Source organism: Lacerta agilis, chromosome 8, assembly GCF_009819535.1.
Source record: "Lacerta agilis isolate rLacAgi1 chromosome 8, rLacAgi1.pri, whole genome shotgun sequence".
Lineage (NCBI taxonomy): Eukaryota > Metazoa > Chordata > Lepidosauria > Squamata > Lacertidae > Lacerta > Lacerta agilis.
In genome coordinates, this window is record NC_046319.1 from 80,035,630 (window position 1) to 80,053,644 (window position 18,015).

Genomic DNA, 18,015 nt, shown 5'->3' on the forward strand with positions numbered 1-18,015 from the left:
ATGACAGGGGAGGTGAGATGTTCCCAGGCCTAGCAGGATGGGGGTGGGGCTGTGGTCTAAACCACTGAGCCTCTTGGGCTTGCCGATCAGAAGGTCGGCGGTTTGAATCTCCATGATGGGGCGAGCTCCTGTTGCTCTGTCCCAGCTCGTGCCAACCTAGCAGTTGAAAAAGCACACCTGTGCAAGTAGATAAATAGGTACCACGGCGGCGGGAAGGTGAACAGACAGCGTTTCTGTGCGCTCTGGTTTCCGTCACAGTGTCCCATTGTGCCAGAAGCGGTTTAGTCATGCTGGCCACATGACCCAGAAAGCTGTCTGTGGACAAATGCCAGCTCCCTTGGCCTGAAAGCGAGATGAGTGCCACAACCCCATAGTCACCTTTGACTGGACTTAACCATCCAGGGGTCCTTTACCTTTACCTTTTACCCCCAAGGCAATAAATAAATCTGTTGTTGAACACCGCTTAATTGCAACTTTCGGAGCTGTGACTGAGCTGGATAAGCTCCTTCCGGGAAGTCCATCTCTTCCTCTGCAGGCTGCCACTCCAACCACCTCATGGACCTCCTGGGTGCAGGGACTCTCCTGTTGGCCTCCTGCCTCTTCTGCCTGCTGCTCCTCTAGACATGGAAGAAGAAAGAGAAGTTGCCCCCTGGATCGACTCTGCTGCCCTTCATTGGAAACCTGCTGCAAGTCAAGACAAAGGACATGTATCAGTCACTGATGAAGGTAACTCTCTGTACACCTAAAGGTAAAGGTAAAGGTAAAGGAACCCATGACCATTAGGTCCAATCGCGGATGATTCTGGAGTTGCAGCGCTCATCTTGCTTTACTGGCCAAGGGAGCTGGCGTACAGCTTCTGGGTCATGTGGCCAGCATGACTAAGCCACTTCTGGCGAACCAGAGCAGCACACGGAAACACCGTTTACCTTCCCGCCACAGCGGTACCTATTTATCTACTTGCACTTTGATGTGCTTTCGAACAGCTAGATTGGCAGGAGCTGGGACTGAGCAACGGGAGCTCACCCCGTCGCGGGGATTCGAACCGCCGGCCTTCTAATTGGCAAGCCCTAAGCACTGTTGTTTAGACCACAGCGCCTATCTGCCCACAAAGGCTCTATGGGTGTTACCCCTGGGTTCTTGTTTTTATTATGCATTTTGTTTTATGAACCTCCCTGAGACCTGTGGGTATAGGGTGGTATACGATGATGATGATGATGAAGAAGAAGCAGAAGAAGCAGAAGAAGCAGAAGAAGAAGAAGAAGAAGAAGAAGAAGAAGAAGAAGAAGAAGAAGAAGAAGAAGAAGAAGAAGAAGATTGTACGGAAGTCAGCTATAGCTGAGAAAATGACCCATAATGTAATGAAAGAAAAAGGAGAAAAATGGGTGCCTTCTATGCCATCTAGTGGGTATTTGCTTCATATACGAGTGAAAATATTCCACAAAATATTATACAAGCTGCATCTTGTGATCATCTTGAACTGTGGTGCCCAGAACTGGACACAGTATTCCAGGTGAGGTCTGACCAGAGCGGAATACAGTGGTACTATTCCTTCCCTTGATCTAGACGCTATACTCCTATTGATGCAGCCCAGAATTGCATCGGCTCTTTAGCTGCTGCATCCTGGCTGACTCCCTTCATGCGTTGGCCTCAGAGGGCAAGTCACAGCTCCAGCTCCAAAGGCAAGTGTTGGCCTTGGCCGTTGAGAGACAACAGCACAGGGAAGTCAACCCATCACAGATCACCTGCCCACTGGTCCTTGGGACAGGAGACTTTTGCTGCCTCCTTGGAGAATTATTTTTTACAAATTTCAGAGTGGTGTTTTGGGTCACTTGGAGGTGGGGGAGGGGGAAGGAGGTAGGGAGAGAGAAAAAAACATTGTGATTTGTGCCATTGTGTCATGATGAAGACCAGCTTTCAGGGTGAACTTTGGAAGCTCCTTCATTTGCCCAGAAGGTTCCCTTCTACAGAAATGTGAACAGTCCATTTCTGGAGGAAGAGTCCAGATATTTGTGCTCTAGCGAACTCTCAAAATAAGAATTCCTCCACTGGTATTTTGAAACAGCAAGACTGTTGTCTGCCCAGTGGTCAGATTTACCGGTATCTCAAGTTTACTCGCAGCTTACAGGCATTTTGGAGTTGGCTGTTTCTTTTTATTGTCTCTAAACCTCTCCCTGCAGCATATCGGCCATCTGGGTCAACATTTTCCGATCCTTAAAGTGCACGGTGCAAAGAAACTCAGGGCTCCCCGTCTGATAATTTGAGGTTATTTTTGTGCTTGTTTGGTTTTTTTTATCTCCGAGGACAAACCCAGATTTGCCTGATTCATCCTGCCCTCCTCTTCCCTCTGGCCATTATGTGATCAAGGAGGCTTAGAAAACTGGATATAATTAAGTCTGCATGCACACGAAAGCTCATACCAAGAACAAACTTAGTTGGTCTCTAAGGTACTACTGGAAGGAATTTGTTTTATTTTTTATTTTGTTTTGACCATGGCAGTATTGTGAGGATCACAGCACCAATTTCATTGCAGAGTAGCTCTATAATATTCATTGTTTGCCCCCCCCCCCCAAGTTGTTGTTGGAATACAACTTCCATCATTATCACCCCAAACAGAGGGCCATGCTGGCTGCTGGGGCTCCTGTGGGTTGGAATCCAATAAGTGAAAAAGGTCTTATTTATTTGATTTATATACTGCCCTTCATCCTAAGATCTCAGGGCAGTTCATGGAATAAAATACAAGATAAAAACGCAAGTAAATTATTAAAGCTAAACAGCGAAACAAAAAAAAAAAAACCCTTCCCACAGGCACATCTTAAATGGCTGTACAATATTAATCAGCCAAAGTTTTGGTTGAAAATGAACATTTTCACCTGGTGCCTAAAATATATATATACGTGAAGGCACAAGGCAAACCACCACAGCTGCGGAGCTACTGCAGAAAAGCCCCCATTCTCATGTTGTCACCCTCCAGCCCTCTCATGGAGGAAGCACACAAAAGGGCCTCAGATGATGAACACAAAGTCCAGGATGGTTTGTATGGGGAGAGGTGGTCCTTATACAAACCCTCACACAATCTCTTAGTGGTCACAAAAAGGACCTATGTGCAGTTGTACCAATATCACCCCAGAGCCATCTCTATCCAAATCTCCTAGAGTCCGGGTGTTGTGGTAAACTGAAATTCTGAAGAGCATCTGCTCTACACGACAACCTTCTAAGGCTCTTCTAAGGCTGTGCAACGAAAAACAAGGCCGTCCTTTTGGTTTTAATACCAAACCAGTGGTCTGCCCGCCTCCAGTCCTTCCCTGCCCGTTCTTGTGTTGCCACCGCCTGGACCTCTTGTGGAGGAGGCACACGAAGAAGGGCCTCAGATGATGACCACTGGGTCTGGGTCAGTCTATATGGGGAATCATAGAATCATTATGATTCTATGATTCTATGATTCCCCATATAGAGTTGGAAGAGACCACAAGGGCCATCCAGTCCAACCCCCTGCCAAGCAGGAAACACCATCAAAGCATTCCTGACAGATGGCTGTCAAGCCTCTGCTTAAAGACCTCCAAAGAAGGAGACTCCACCACACTCCTTGGTAGCAAATTCCACTGCCGAACAGCTCTCACTGTCAGGAAGTTCTTCCTAATGTTTAGGTGGAATCTTCTTTCTTGTAGTTTGAATCCATTGCCCCGTGTCCGCTTCTCTGGAGCAGCAGAAAACAACCTTTCTCCCTCCTCTACATGACATCCTTTGATATATTTGAACATGGCTATCATATCACCCCTTAACCTTCTCTTCGCCAGGCTAAACATACCCAGCTCCCTATGCTTCTGAATTGGTGGAAACCACGGGAGGGGAGAGGGCTCCTGTGCTCGAACCTTCCTTCCCAGTGGGGCATCTGGTTGGCTGCTGTGAGAACAGGACGCTGGACTAGATGGGCCTTATTCAGCAGGCACTTCTCCTTTTCCTCTGTAGCCTTTCTGCACAAAAGGACTGTGTGACTCCTCCCTCCCACTCCACCCAACCCTCTGTTCCCCACACAATCATTGGGCTGCTTTTCAGCACTCCACGCCTGTCCCTTCCCCCTCATTGGATTGAGCATGACATCACTGCAGCTCAGCCAATCAGCAGGGGGGAGAGAGCTTCATAGACAGGAGGAAGTCAGGTTTTAGCCTATCCCAAAATATAATCTGTGAAACATCCTCTTTCCCCATTTTTCTTCTTGCTAGGAAAAGGCAAACCCAAACACAGAATTCTTCCAAGAGAATCTCGTTATGACGACCCTCAATGTCTTTTTTGCTGGCACAGAAACGGTCAGCACCACCTTGCGCTACGGCTTCCTGCTTCTGCTGAAATACCCAGAAATTGAAGGTGAATGGGGAAGGGGTTGGAAAGGAGGGTGGAGAAATGTGTCCTTGCCTTTCTATGGGAGGGTTCCTCTTTGCTTTCCCAGCTATGAGCTGGGATCCTTGTTTTGCTCCCCGGAAGGTGCAAATGGCACTTTTGGTCACATCTTGCTGGTTTCTCAACAGAGAAAGTCCACAAAGAGATTGAACGTGTGATTGGCCTGAATCGTACTCCCAACATGGATGACCGTCCCCTGATGCCCTACACGGATGCTGTGATCCACGAGATCCAGAGATTCTCAGATCTGGTCCCAACAGGAGTAGCAAGACGTGTGACTCGTGATACCCAGTTCTGGGGATACACTATTCCCAAGGTATTTTGGTTCTATTAATTCCTGAGACGAAGACTCCGCCCTTCAGTACAAGCCCCAGACATGTTTTGAAGGCAGGCAAATTTCCCTGAGGTACCTCTGTCCCTGACCTGCCTGTCATCACCAAAGGTCCATATAGTTAAAGCTATGGTTTTCCCAGTAGTAATGTATGGAAGTGAGAGTTGGACCATAAAGAAGACTGATCGCCGAAGAATTGATGCTTTTGAATTCTGGTGCTGGAGGAGACTCTTGAGAGTCCCATGGACTGCAAAAAGATCAAACTTAACCATCCTTAAAGAAATCAGCCCCGAGTGCTCTCTGGAAGGACAGATCCTGAAGCTGAGGCTCCAGTACTTTGGCCACCTCATGAGAAGGGAAGACTCCCTGGAAAAGACCCTGGTGCTGGGAAAGATGGAGGGCAAAAGGAGAAGGGGACGACAGAGGACGAAATGGTTGGACAGTGTTCTCGAAGCGACTGGCATGAGTTTGGCCAAACTGCGGGAGGCAGTGGAGGATAGGGTGCCTGGTGTTCTCTGGTCCATGGGGTCACGAAGAGTCGGACATGACTGAACGACTGAGCAACAACAACAACAACAACGTTAGGCCCATGTCTCTTGATGCCTTCTTCTCAGGATCGGTGCTAGGGCTTCTTGCGCCCTAGGCGAGACCACCTTCTGACGCCCCCCCCCCCAAAGCCTGCTTTAGCGGGAGCTGGGGGTGGTGTAGGGGGCAAGCAGCCCGCCCCGCCCCCCGCCCAAGCCTGGCCAGCGCCCCCTCCATTTTGGCGCCCTAGGCAATCGCCTAGTTCGCCTTAATGGACGCGCAGGCCCTGTACTCTTCCCCAAAGGAGTGGTGGTGGGTTTTCTTATGAGGCTGAAAGGTGGCTTAGTTCTAACTCTCCAAAAGCTACGGTATTTTTCTCACATGGAGCAGCTGTTAATTTAACTTCATGAGGGCAATGTTATTACCAACCAGATACCTGTGGGAAGGCCACAAAAACAGGACATTTTAATAATCATTGTCATCGTCATCATCTTCTGAATATTAGTACTCGAGGGAGGCTAATGGATCACCACAGTTGCCAGCATTTGGGGACTCTCCTCAGAGCTGCATGGCTATCATGGTAATTTTCTGCAGTACAGAACTGACCAGTACACTACTGGACCTGGTGGGTAGATAATGGGATTTGCTCCTCCAAATCTCAGAATGATTTCTTGTCATAGAATCCTAGAGTTGGAAGAGACCACAAGGGCCACCCAGTCCAACCCCCTGCCAAGCAGGAAACACCATCAAAGCATTCCTGACAGATGGCTGTCAAGCCTCCGCTTAAAGACCTCCAAAGAAGGAGACTCCACCACACTCCTTGGCAGCAAATCCCACTGCCGAACAGCTCTCACTGTCACGAAGTTCTTCCTAATGTTTAGGTGGAATCTTCTTTCTTGTAGTTTGAATCCATTGCTCCGTGTCCGCTTCTGTGGAGCAGCAGAAAACAACCTTTCACCCTCCTCTATATGACCAAAGAAGGTCCCCCAGAAGAATCTTCCATTTCTCCCATCTCTTCTCATTTCTCTCTGTTTCTTGCTCAGGGGACTGAAGTGTTTCCTGTGCTGGGATCCGTGCTGAGAGACCCCAAACATTTTGCAAGACCAGATGTGTTTGACCCCCAACATTTCCTGGATGAGAATGGGCAGTTCAAGAGGAATAAGGCTTTTATGCCTTTCTCTGTTGGTGAGTGAGTCCCCTTCCATTCCCAAACACTCCTTAGCTTTCTATAACGGCACAGTGAAAGCCCATATTCACCTTCCTCCTCTTTCCTAGGGAAGCGCTATTGCTTTGGAGAACATCTGGCCCGAACGGAACTTTTCCTCTTCTTCTCCAGCATCCTGCAGAACTTCCGCTTCAAATCTTCCATCCCACCAGAAAAGATTGACATCTCTCCCATGCTGGTTGGCTTTTTCACTGTCCCACATTTTTATGAAATGTGCGCCATTCCCCTCTGAAGGTGATCAGGTGTCTTGGAGAAGCAGAGCCCCATTGTCACCCACCTTGGCCACCCGATTGACAGAAGAGGGAGCATTCTTCTGTTGTGATATTATTACAAGCCGAGCTGCGAAGAGCCTCAGCAGCAAGGTCACCTGACTATGAGTCATGTTTCACCCTGTGGGAAAACCACTGGTCATACCAGCCTTCCCACACATGTGATATTATTGTAATGTACTGTTGTATTTTTACTTTCTGTTCCGGCTCACAGATGCTGGACGCAAGTATAGACAGCTCTGAATTCATGAGCTGGCTACGCAGAGATATATTCTGCATTTTAACTGCAATAAAGTAGTTTTAGCCTTCACTGGCTTGTGTGTGTTGTTCTTGGCAAGCTGGGAACAATCACATATTACTAATGTGCCCCTGGACTCAAGTAGCCAGGAAGGCACAGAGGCTTCGTTCCTGCCTGGGGGCCAGTAGCCTTCAATAGAACTCTCCTCATCAATGTGTCGAATCCTTTTATAAAGCCATCCACGTTTCAAAATTTTCCTGGTTGAAACAGGGTCTACAAAGTTTCTTTACACAGAAATTGATCATTGTATTTAGAAGAACACAATCTTACCTGCTGCATTTTCACTAGGAAGCAATCAATGAAATCCCGAGGGTTGTTGGGGTCCAGGGTCTCCTTGTTTGCTTTCATCTTCCTCATAAAGAACTCTTTCATGAGCAAGAGCTTCTTGAAGGTTTTCTCTTGTGGGCCAGGCAGGTGCCGCATGATGCCTGAGAACATGTCGTAGAGCTGTGTGTGTCAGGTTTGGAGGAATGCAGAGTTAGGCAGAGGAAGAGAGATAATAGATATTGAACAAAGTAACTTGAGATTGATTTTTTTGGGGGGGGCAGGCATAAGCAGGAGTTCCTCTTTCACTTGGTTCCTCTGAGCTCCGCACAGAAACAACTTGGTACCAAGTGCTGACTAAGCTATAAACCTGTCACAGACACAGCCTCAGGGCTTGACTTCCCCTTTGTTAGGGACGATGATGTAATGAGGACAAGGATGAAGAGGAATCAGAGGGTGTGTTTGAAGCAACATTGTAAAGTTGCTCCAGCCAGAGCCTGACCAAAGAGCAAGGCAGATCAGGAGTTGCAGCACCACGGAGAGCTCAGAGTGAGAAGCTTGTTGCAACAAATGTCAACACTATTCTTAAGCCTATTCCAGGTTCTGGCCCTTTGTGGAGAACTTAGTTTATTAAGATATATTTTTAATATATTGTTGGAAGCCACCCAGAGTGGCTGGGGAAACCCAGCAAGATGGGTGGGGTATAAATATATTATTATTATTATTATTATTATTATTAGTAGTAGTAGTAGTAGTAGTAGTAGTATTTCATGGTCTCATGCTTGGTGGAGTTCCTGTGCTCCTGGATTTGTGTGATGTACTGGGGGGGGCAGCATTTGGTTTGGGTGTGAAAGGCATCCGTGAGAGTTCTGGTCCAGGCTGTGGTGGTATGGAAGACCCTCACTCAAAGTGACTTGAGATTGATTTTGGGGGTAGACAGAAGCAGGAGTTCCTCCCTCCCTTGGTTCCTTGTTATCATGGAAGTTTTGGGGAAAACATGGGGCTTGAAAAGAAGGGAGACTGGAGAAGTGTCTCTCCATGAAGAACAGACAGAGGGAACTCCTGACTCCACCCAGATAGAACTTGGTGCTGACTAAGCCATAAACACTGTTGGACATGGGGGTAATGACAGAGCCCCACACAGAGTTGGCTGTCCTGCCTACCATGCCTTCAGCAGATCAAGACAAATTGCATTATTCACAAACGCACAATAGAAGTTCTCCCTGTCCCCTCCAATTTACCTGTCCCCAAGAGCTGGAAACAAACTCGTAGGTTTCCTGCATAGTGGTGAGCAAGGAGAGGAATTCCTTATCTTTATATTCAAAGCGGTTGCCAAAGATGATGGAGCTGATGACATTAGACACTGAGCGGCTCAGGATGTTGGTGGGGTCAAAGGGTGCACCTAGAAAGAGAGAGACCCCCCCCCAAAGTCACTCAGCCCAGGAACAAGTCAAGGCTACACTTGACTTGCAAAGCTGTCCAGTTGTTGCCTTATCCATGTTATGGGTTGAAATCTAGGCCTCAAGCATGACACAGAAAACCTAACCGGAGTTGACCTTATGTCAATCTTAAGATGATGAGCAGTGGTAGAACACAACCTGAGCAAAAGGCCTCCAGGGAAAGTGCAGGACAGGACGATTTGGACCCGGGTTTGTGGTGGTGGGAGAAGGGCTGTCATGTGGAGGATGGAGCAAGCTCATTTTCTGCTGCTCCAGAGGGCAGGCTACATGTTGCAGGTTTTTTAGCTGTGATTCCTGAATTGCAGGGGGATTGGTCTAGATCAGGCATGTCCAACAGGTAGATCATAATCTACCGGTAGATCACTGGACGTCTGGGGTAGATCTGACACGCTGCAGCTGTTGTCTGTCTTGTGCAGTTCCACGCGTCCACAGCTTCACCAGCTCCAGCCATTCACCAGCCACAAACTGGAACTCCCATAACCTCTTAAGATTTAGTGTCAGGAGTATAACGTATTCCTGGACACAGCAGAGTTAACCGCAGGCTTTTCTGGAAGCTTCTGGCTGTTGTGTAATTAACTGGACAGCACAACGCAGGAACTCAGCAACTCACTTGGATAACTATTTACAGTATTTATTGAAGCAACTAGTATCCATAAGTTACTATGTACAGACTATACAAATAAAAGAAACAAAACATAAAATCTTTCCTCTCTGTCTCTCTCTCTACACTGACCACTTTCTCCACACCAACCTAACACTACCACACAAGCTCTCACACAGAGCTCAGTCTTTAGGAACTCATTGACCAATCACAGGTCGTTGCTAAGGGTCTAGAGAGAGAGCAGATCTGGGCTTTCTGCCAACTGGTAATTGCTTGAAGATAGACAGCTGAATTTCTGCACGTAGGCAATTTGAAATCTCTAACACACTGGTAGATCATTGGCTCCCCCCAAAGCAGCTGAACAACTGTGGCTCCCCTAAAAAAAAAGCTTAACATTTTACCTCCTCCCTGAAAAAACTCAACAACTTTGACCCAAACCCCCAAATGACCTGAACCCAAAAAAGGGAGTAGATCACTGCCGCTTCTTTTTTTTTTAATAACTCTGAGTAGATCACAGCCTCTTGGGAGTTGGCCACCCCTAGTCTAGATGACCCTTGGGGTCCCTTCAAACCCTAAAATTCTGGCTAGATTCAGCAGGAATTTCTTATGTTCTTATGATGTGAGGTGAAGCAGGAGTGCTCAGCTCCTGAGCACTAATTCCTGGTCTCTGAACACTTGTCTGATTGTCTCAGCAACATCCTTATGTAAAACTGCACGACCTTTCGTTGATTAAGAATCTACCATGGATCAACTTCAGGGTGTGAGTCCAGCTTCTAATATTATATGAGAGGGAGAGTTTCAATTCGCAGAAAGCAATATGTGTTTAATGGTGCTTTCCTTCAGAGCTGACATTTTCGCCCTTGACGTTCATCAACAGCTCTCAAAATGGCTTACAGATGACCAGCATCCAAGCACTCGGTTCACTGTCAAACGTTTCCATCACCTGTAACTCATGAAGCAACATTTCTTGAAGTTACCAAAACTGAGCTCACTTTTTGTTGCCCTCAGGGATTCCAGCAGGAAATGGGCTTCCTCCAGGATCCGCTGTTCGATGGATCTCTTTCCCACCCCAAAATTCCTCAGCGTCACGATGGAGAATCGCCGCAGCTGTTTTTCCCGTTCCCCGTTACTGAAGCCGACCCCTGAGAAGCAAAGGTGTGAGGAATAAGGAACAGGAATGAATGACATTGTGGCTGAAACCACAGAGGTATGGAGACCCCCCCTTCCCCCCCAAAAAATATTTTGTTGCTTTTTAGAATATGGTCTGGTTTGAAAGATCCAGCTTCAGCTTTTGAGAGAACATTCTAAGTGTAAGGGGTGTGTGTGTGAGTGTGAGTGTGTGTGTGTGTGTGTGTGTGTGTGAGAGAGAGAGAGAGAGAGAGAGAGAGAGAGAGAGAGAGAGAGAGAGAGAGAGACTCCCCTCAATAAGAGGGGTTTAACAATAATCTACTCCATATGACCATGGGAAGGGCCAATGAGACTCTCCAGTGCTAAGCGTGATTAAAAGGGCATATAAATGCCAATAATCATGGGCTCTAGCCAAGGATTGCCCAAGAAGAGACTGACCGTAACCCTGGAAAAGCCAGTCAAACGTGGCTTGCTCTCCGCGGTCGCTGAACTCTTCATCCTGATCCACCAGGGCCTCCTTCACGGCATCGTATCCACACAAGACCACAACGCGGCGGGGCCCTAAGTGGATGGTGTAGACAGGACCATATTTCTCACGGATCTGTGAAAAGAGAGCACAAGGAGAGCCTGATGGATCAGGTTAAAAGGGGGCACATCTAGAGTCCAGTATCCCGTTCACAGAGTGTCCAACCAGATGGCCATTATGGAAAACCTTCAAGCAGGACCCAAACACAAGAGCGCTCTTGCTTCGTGTGGTTTCCAGACACTGGTATCAGAGGAATTGCTGCCTCCAAATGTGGAGGCAAAGCAGATCCATTGTGGCTATCAGCCATCGGCACTTCCCTCCACTCCCACATTCCATGAAGCAAAATAATGAAGAGAGAGAATCTGCATCTACAGCACCAAAGTGACCTCTCCGGGGTGCCAGCCTGGGAAGTGTGTAGGGGGGTCCTAGGTTGCCCAGACGGCAAGACCCCACTCTCAGCCTCCCTGATGTGGTCCGAGGGAAAACAAAGCAATACACTTGCACCAGATTGGCTGCAGGAGTTGCCGCAAGGAGGCATACAAGACATCATCCAAGCGCCTTAGGGACTCCATTCTAGATTTGCGCATGGTCTAATCCTTATCCTCCAAAGATATCTCACAAGGCAGTGGGTCCAGATTCCCCCCCCCCCCCGGTCAGGGTTTACTCCTGAATCCTTTCCCATGAATGAGTGTAATAGCAAAGCAGTGGAGGTTTAGGATCAGAGTTCTCCTAGATTGTCTACCTTCGAAGGTTGATGAGCCCCTTCTGCCCCCCCCTTCATGCAGAAACTGCTTTCTTGACTGTTGGACCCACTGTTGGTCTCAGTCTGCTGCAGCCCATCGTCGCATGCAAGGCACCTTCCTAACTAACTGAGGGTTTGCAACCCATCAGATATCCATGAATGAGTGTAATCGCGAAGTAGTGGAGGTTTAGACTCAGAGTTCTAGATTGTCTTAGTAGCAAACTGGGCGTTAAACTAACCCCTTTCCAGCCCCGTGAGGAGCGGAGAGACACCTACACCCTGCAGCCAACACACAAATGTGTCGTGAAACACAGTTTGGAAAGCTCTGTTACAGAAAGTTACCTTCATGAGTGAACGGTACATATCACTTGTGTTGACTTGGAGCAGGTTCCCAATGAAGGGGAGGGGAGTTGGTCCAGGTGGCATCTGGCTTTTGCGGTGCCTCTGCCGCCATGTTGAGAGGACCATCAGGCAAGAGAGGCAGATGACCAGGAAAAGGGCCGCTGCTCCCAGGAGATCCATGGGGAGGTTGCGGGTGGCCTGTGGAGCTCTACAGGCAACGTGTTGCTGACCAGCTTGGAAGAGAAAATACCTGCACAGCCCGAGTTGAGCCTTTTACATACCTTTGGAAGGACCCCCTCCTTGAAATTGTGCAACATGTTTACTCTCTGCTCAGGGTCTTCTTTAAAGTCAATAAGAGGAGAACATCCAGAGCAAAGTTCAGATGGACAGATAGTGGTGAGAGGGAGCTTCCTGCCCAAATCTGCCCCACCAAGGGAGCTTCAAGGAGTCCCAGAGTCAAACCCAATTCTCTCACCTCGTTTCTCAGAATTCTTTTTTTTTTTTAAATAATCTTTATTTCAAAATATTTTAAAAGAATACATTCACACACAAATATACAACAAAGAAAATGCAAATCATACAATACAAACACAGTCACAAAAAAGATAACCAATAACCCCCCCCCAAAAAACGAAAAAAAAATGAAAAAATAAAATAAAAACAATGACTCCTCGTCATTTGTATATCGTTTCCCTCTACGTTGTAACATTTCTTACTTTTCCTCACCATACAATACAATACCACCATCTAGCAAATGCATCAATCTGTCATATAATATACTATCCATCTATATATTCCCTTATATGTCTCATTCTAGACAAATCACCAATTCTGTTTTTATACCTTCTTTAATCAAGTAATCCTCCACATATTTCCACTCACTTTTGATTTTTTGTTTTGGGACATTTCTAATTGCTGCTGTCATCTTTGCTAAATTCATATATTCTACTAATTTAATCTGCCAATCCTCAATTGTTGGGATCTTCTCCCCTTTCCAATTTTGAGCAATCAACATCCTCACCGCTGCACATGCATATAGAAATACATTTCTCCTATCTTCCGGGATATTCTCAGGGATCAAGCTTAAAAGGAAGGCTTCTGGCTTTTTCTCAAACGTCACCTTCAACATTTTTTTTCATTTTGTCATACACCTCGCTCCAGAATTTAGCAACCTTAATACATTTCCACCAACAGTGGAAATAACTACCTACCTTCTCCTGACATTTCCAACATTTATCCGAATTGTTTTTATAGATTTTTGCTAGTTTTTCTGGTGTCAGATGCCACCTGTATACTAGCTTCATCATATTTTCTCTAATTCCCATGCAAGCAGTGAATTTCATGTTTACCTTCCACAACCTATCCCACTGGATTCTATAAATTGTTCTTCCAAAATCCTGTGCCCATTTTATCCAAACACTTTTAACCTCTTCCTCTTTTAAATCCCATTCTAATAAAAATTTATAGATTTTCCCTAATATCTTATTAGAATTCTCAATCAATAACTCTTGTAATTTAGACTTCTCTTCTCTAATTCCTAGTTCCTTGTGCTTCCGAAATAGACTTTGAATTTGATAATATTGCAACCAGCTATCACAATGGCATTTAATTAGATGGTATGGTTTTAATACAAATTGATCATTCTCTTTCATTAGCAAATCTCTGTATGTTAGCCATCTTCCTTCCTTACTCCTGCTGTTAATTGATGTCATTTCTATTGGCGATGCCCACCACGGAAATTTGGTCTCCAATAAATTTTTATACTCCACCCAAATATTAAATAATGATTTTTTAAATATATGATCTCTAAAATTCTTACTATTTCCTTTCTTTTCCTCTAATAGATATGAATGCCATCCTCCTACATTCCTAAAACCTTCTACTTCTAGTAATTCTTGATCTTCTAATAGGATCCAGTCTTTCAGCCAGCATAGACAGGCGGCAGCATGATATAATTTAAGGTTTGGAACTCCCCAACCGCCCCTTTCCTTTACATCCATTAACACTTTATATTGGATTCTCGGCTTTTTCCCCATCCAAATGAAATTACTAAAATCCCTTCTCCACAACTCAGATGTTTCTTTTTTCACCATAATTGGCAACATTTGAAATAGAAACAGGATTCTCGGTAATACAGCCATTTTTAATGCCGCTATTCTCCCTGATAAAGTCAGATTTAACCTCTTCCATCTTTCCAATTCTTCCTTAATTTCCTTCCATAATTTAGAATAATTGTTTTCAAACAAATTTATATTACTTGGGGTAACCCAAATCCCCAAATATTTAATCTTATTAACTATCTCCCATTCCAAATCTAACTTAAGTTTTTCCAATTCATTTTTCCTTATATTTTTAATAAGTATTTTGGTTTTCTTCCCATTTACTTTAAATCCTGCCAATTCACCATACTCTTGTAATTTCGTTTTCAAATTCGTTTCTCAGAATTCTGTATCATTTGACAGGGTCTCTGCAGTTTTAAGACTAAGAGGAGAGCAGCAGAGCTAGAATCGTAAAATTGTAGAGTTGGGAGAGACCCCAAGGGTCATCTAGGTCAACCCCCTGCAATGCAGGAATCTCAGCTGCAGAATCCCTGACAGATGGGCCTCCAACCTCTGTTTACAAACCTCCAAGGAAAGAGAGTCCGCTACTTCTCGCAGGAGTCTGTTCCACTGCCAAACAGCTCTTACTGTCAGAAAGTTCTTCCTGATGTTTAGTTGGGATCTCCTCTCTTATAATTTGAAGCTGCCCTCCGGAGAAGGAGAATACAAGCTTGCTCCATCTTCCATGTGTCAGATGTTTGGTGATGGCTCTCATGCCCCCTCTCCTCTCAGGACTCCTCTCATATCATATCAAGAGATATCCTGATTTATTGACCAACTTTCCTTGTTACTTATTTGGGCACATTCCCCCCCCCCACCAATGGCTAATTTTTGAATGGAGAGATGCCCTGAAACCTGATCCTCCAGGCATATCTGCCTATTTGCGTGGCCAGGTGGAGTCCCCCGAACCCCGGGCAGCCCCTGAGAGAAATAACAACACAAGACAACATTCTATGGGATTAAATTGGCCACAACTTTATTAATATTCAGATGTAGGGTTGGCTCAGGCATTGGGCGTTTATCCTTCCCAGCCCCCCAGCCGGGGTTCTGGGTAATTTCAGGGTTATCCAGCATGAGTGGGGAGTGGGCTAGCTCTGGAGAACATATGTACAAGCAGATAGCCCACCCCACCCCCGTTCGCTGCCGCTGGAGGGGGAGGGCAGTGACGACCTCAGGGCGTTTGGTCAAAGCCTCCCCCTGAGACCCCTTTAATGGGAACCATGTTATCGATGCCGCAATGGGGGCGGGGGTCTCTGCCCCACACCCCCTCCAATTTTGTAGTTGACTAAAGGATTCCACCCAAGGCCTGTAACCGCCAAAGTTGTGACGAATTGCTATGGGAAAGGCGAAACCTGCCAATGCAGGGAAATTTCTTTCCGGCCCTTCAACAGCGGCCTTGACATAACAGCGTCTGCGTGCCTGTGTGGCTGTGGAAAAAGAATGTAATTAACCTTCAACATAAACGTCAATTGGGGGAGTGGAGGGTGGGGAAGCTCTGAATCCAACGGCCGCTTCCCAGGTATGACTCAAGCTCTATTGTGTCTACTGAATAATCCCTCCTTCCACCTGGCCAATCCCCCTGGCAACACCTCCCCAGCCAGGATTGGGCAGCTGCTAGAGTAGGTGGAGTCCACAGGTATCCAACCTGGGAAGGTGGTGCCAGACCCCAACTGCCAGGAGCTGCACCGTGATCCAAGGGGGTTACTCGCGACCACGCAAAAGGAGCACCCCATTTGATGTGGGGAACGCTCATTCCCCTACTCTGATAGGAGCGTTTGCAGGGTCTCCGTGCAACAGACGTGCCCGATGTTGCCAAAAGGTTATGTAAGAGAGCAAACCATATATTTCACAGGAGGAACGTGTTGTCATTCGTCTGTGCACCCCATATATAATAGCTTTTCTCAGGAAGAAATCTGGCCAAATAACCCAAGCAGGGAAAGGGTTCAGTTACATTACCATGCACACAGCTCAGGGTTAAGCAGACAGTTTTATTGTGAAAAATCCCAGGTCCCTTTATAGGGCCAACCAAAGTGTCACAGAATATTGAGTGAGCTTTTGAGTTTACCAGAATCTTCATCAGGTTAAGTACTGTGCAGGCAGGGAGGGACTGGAGGGGGACAGACCACAGGTTTGGTACTAAAGCCCAAAGGACAGCATTGTTTTTTGTTGCACAGCCTGAGAAGAGCCATGTCTACAGAGGTTGTTGTGTAGTGCAAATGCCCTTCAGAATTTCAGTTTACCACAACACATGGACCCTAGGAGATTTGGATAGAGATGGCTCTGGGATGATATTGCTACAACTGCACATGGGTCCTTTTTGTGCCCACTAAGAGGTTGTACAAGGACTGCTTCTCCCCATACAAACTATCCTGGACTTCATCATCTGGGGCCCCTCTTTGTGTGCCTCCTCCACGAGAGGGCTGGAGGGTGGCAACATGAGAACGGGAACTTTTCTGTGGTGGCTCCCTGTCTGTGGAATGTTCTCCCCAGGGAGGTATGCCTGGAGCCTTCATTATATATTTTTAGGCACCAGGTGAAAACATTGTTCTTCCTGCAGGTCTTTGGCAGACTACTATCATACAGCCTTTTAAACATCTCTGTTGTAAAGGAGTGTTGGACTTTTAAGACTCCTTCATGTGCCCAGAAAGTTCCCTTCTTCAGAAATGTGAACAGCCCAGTTCTGAACAAGAGCCCATCCCCATTTGTAACCTAGCCAACTAACGAAAGAAGAATTGCTCTGTTGGTATTCTGAAAATGCAAGATTATTTTTCTGTCTGTTCTCTCCCTGCTGCCTGTCAGGTGCCTGGGTCAACTTTCCCCAAACTTTGAAGCGCACGTTGCAAAGAAACTCCCATCTGATCATTCAAGAGAGAGTATCACATGTGAAATTTTGGCCAATCACAAATAATTGAGACAACACAGTTGAGAAGCAGATAAACTGTACTTTAAAAAACAAAATTAAAAAATTAAAAAATCCTTCCAGTAGCACCTTAGAGACCAACTAAGTTTGTTCTTGGTATGAGCTTTCATGTGCATGCACACTTCTTCAGATATCTGAAGAAGTATCTGAAGAAGTGTGCATGCACATGAAAGCTCATACCAAGAGACAAACTTAGTTGGTCTCTAAGGTGCTACTGGAAGGATTTTTTTTATTTTTTATTTTGTTTTGACTATGGCAGACCAACACGGCTACCTACCTGTAACTGTACTTTTTAAGCCTGAAGTGATCATTCATACACTGGGAGTAGTTACATCTTTATGTCACCAGGACTATTCTACGGCATAAATTGGAATTAAACGCCTTTCTGATAATGTCCCTGCGCGTGCAGAATGTGTAGATAAGAATCCAAAGTTGGGAGATAGGATATGGAGCTCAGATCAAAATGTTGTGCAGGAAAGGGGAGTCAAATGATCTATCTGAAGGAGCTTCCTCGTTTGAATCTAATGTCTTTGAATCTTTTACATGAAGACCCAACCCTATCTTCCTCTAACTCAGGTGGCCATACCTCCTGATATTTTGGCTAGCTATAAAGAAGATAAAAATATAGTTGAGAAGTGGATAAAAGATACTTTGCAAGTGATAATCCTTTCTCTAGGACTAGTCACATATTTGAAGGAAATAAAGATGGAAATTTGAATAAAACTTCTTTCTGCTCATGCATGTCAGCATAGAATATATAAATAAGGTTCAAGAGTCACGGGGCATAATATGGAGGGTGGAGTCAGCTGTTCTACAAGAAAGTGGAGTGAAAGGACAGCTCCAAAGTGAAATCTGCAATCTCTTTATTCAGAATTTTGTGGGATGCTTTT

The 18,015-nt window shown here is 45.9% G+C and overlaps 1 protein-coding gene and 1 pseudogene across 1 annotated transcript; one reads left to right on the forward strand and one right to left on the reverse strand.

The window, feature by feature from the left end:
• Window positions 1-6,743, forward strand: LOC117052076 (annotated as a pseudogene).
• Window positions 6,744-6,953: 210 nt separating this feature from the next.
• Window positions 6,954-12,384, reverse strand: LOC117052077 (cytochrome P450 2A13-like). The gene is made up of 6 exons (XM_033158802.1): window positions 12,107-12,384; window positions 10,935-11,097; window positions 10,361-10,510; window positions 8,549-8,709; window positions 7,314-7,490; window positions 6,954-6,962 (listed from the first exon to the last, which is right to left on the reverse strand). Exons 1-6 carry the CDS (start codon window positions 12,284-12,286, stop codon window positions 6,954-6,956), a joined length of 840 nt encoding a protein of 279 aa, XP_033014693.1. The 5' UTR covers window positions 12,287-12,384.
• Window positions 12,385-18,015: the final 5,631 nt, after the last annotated feature.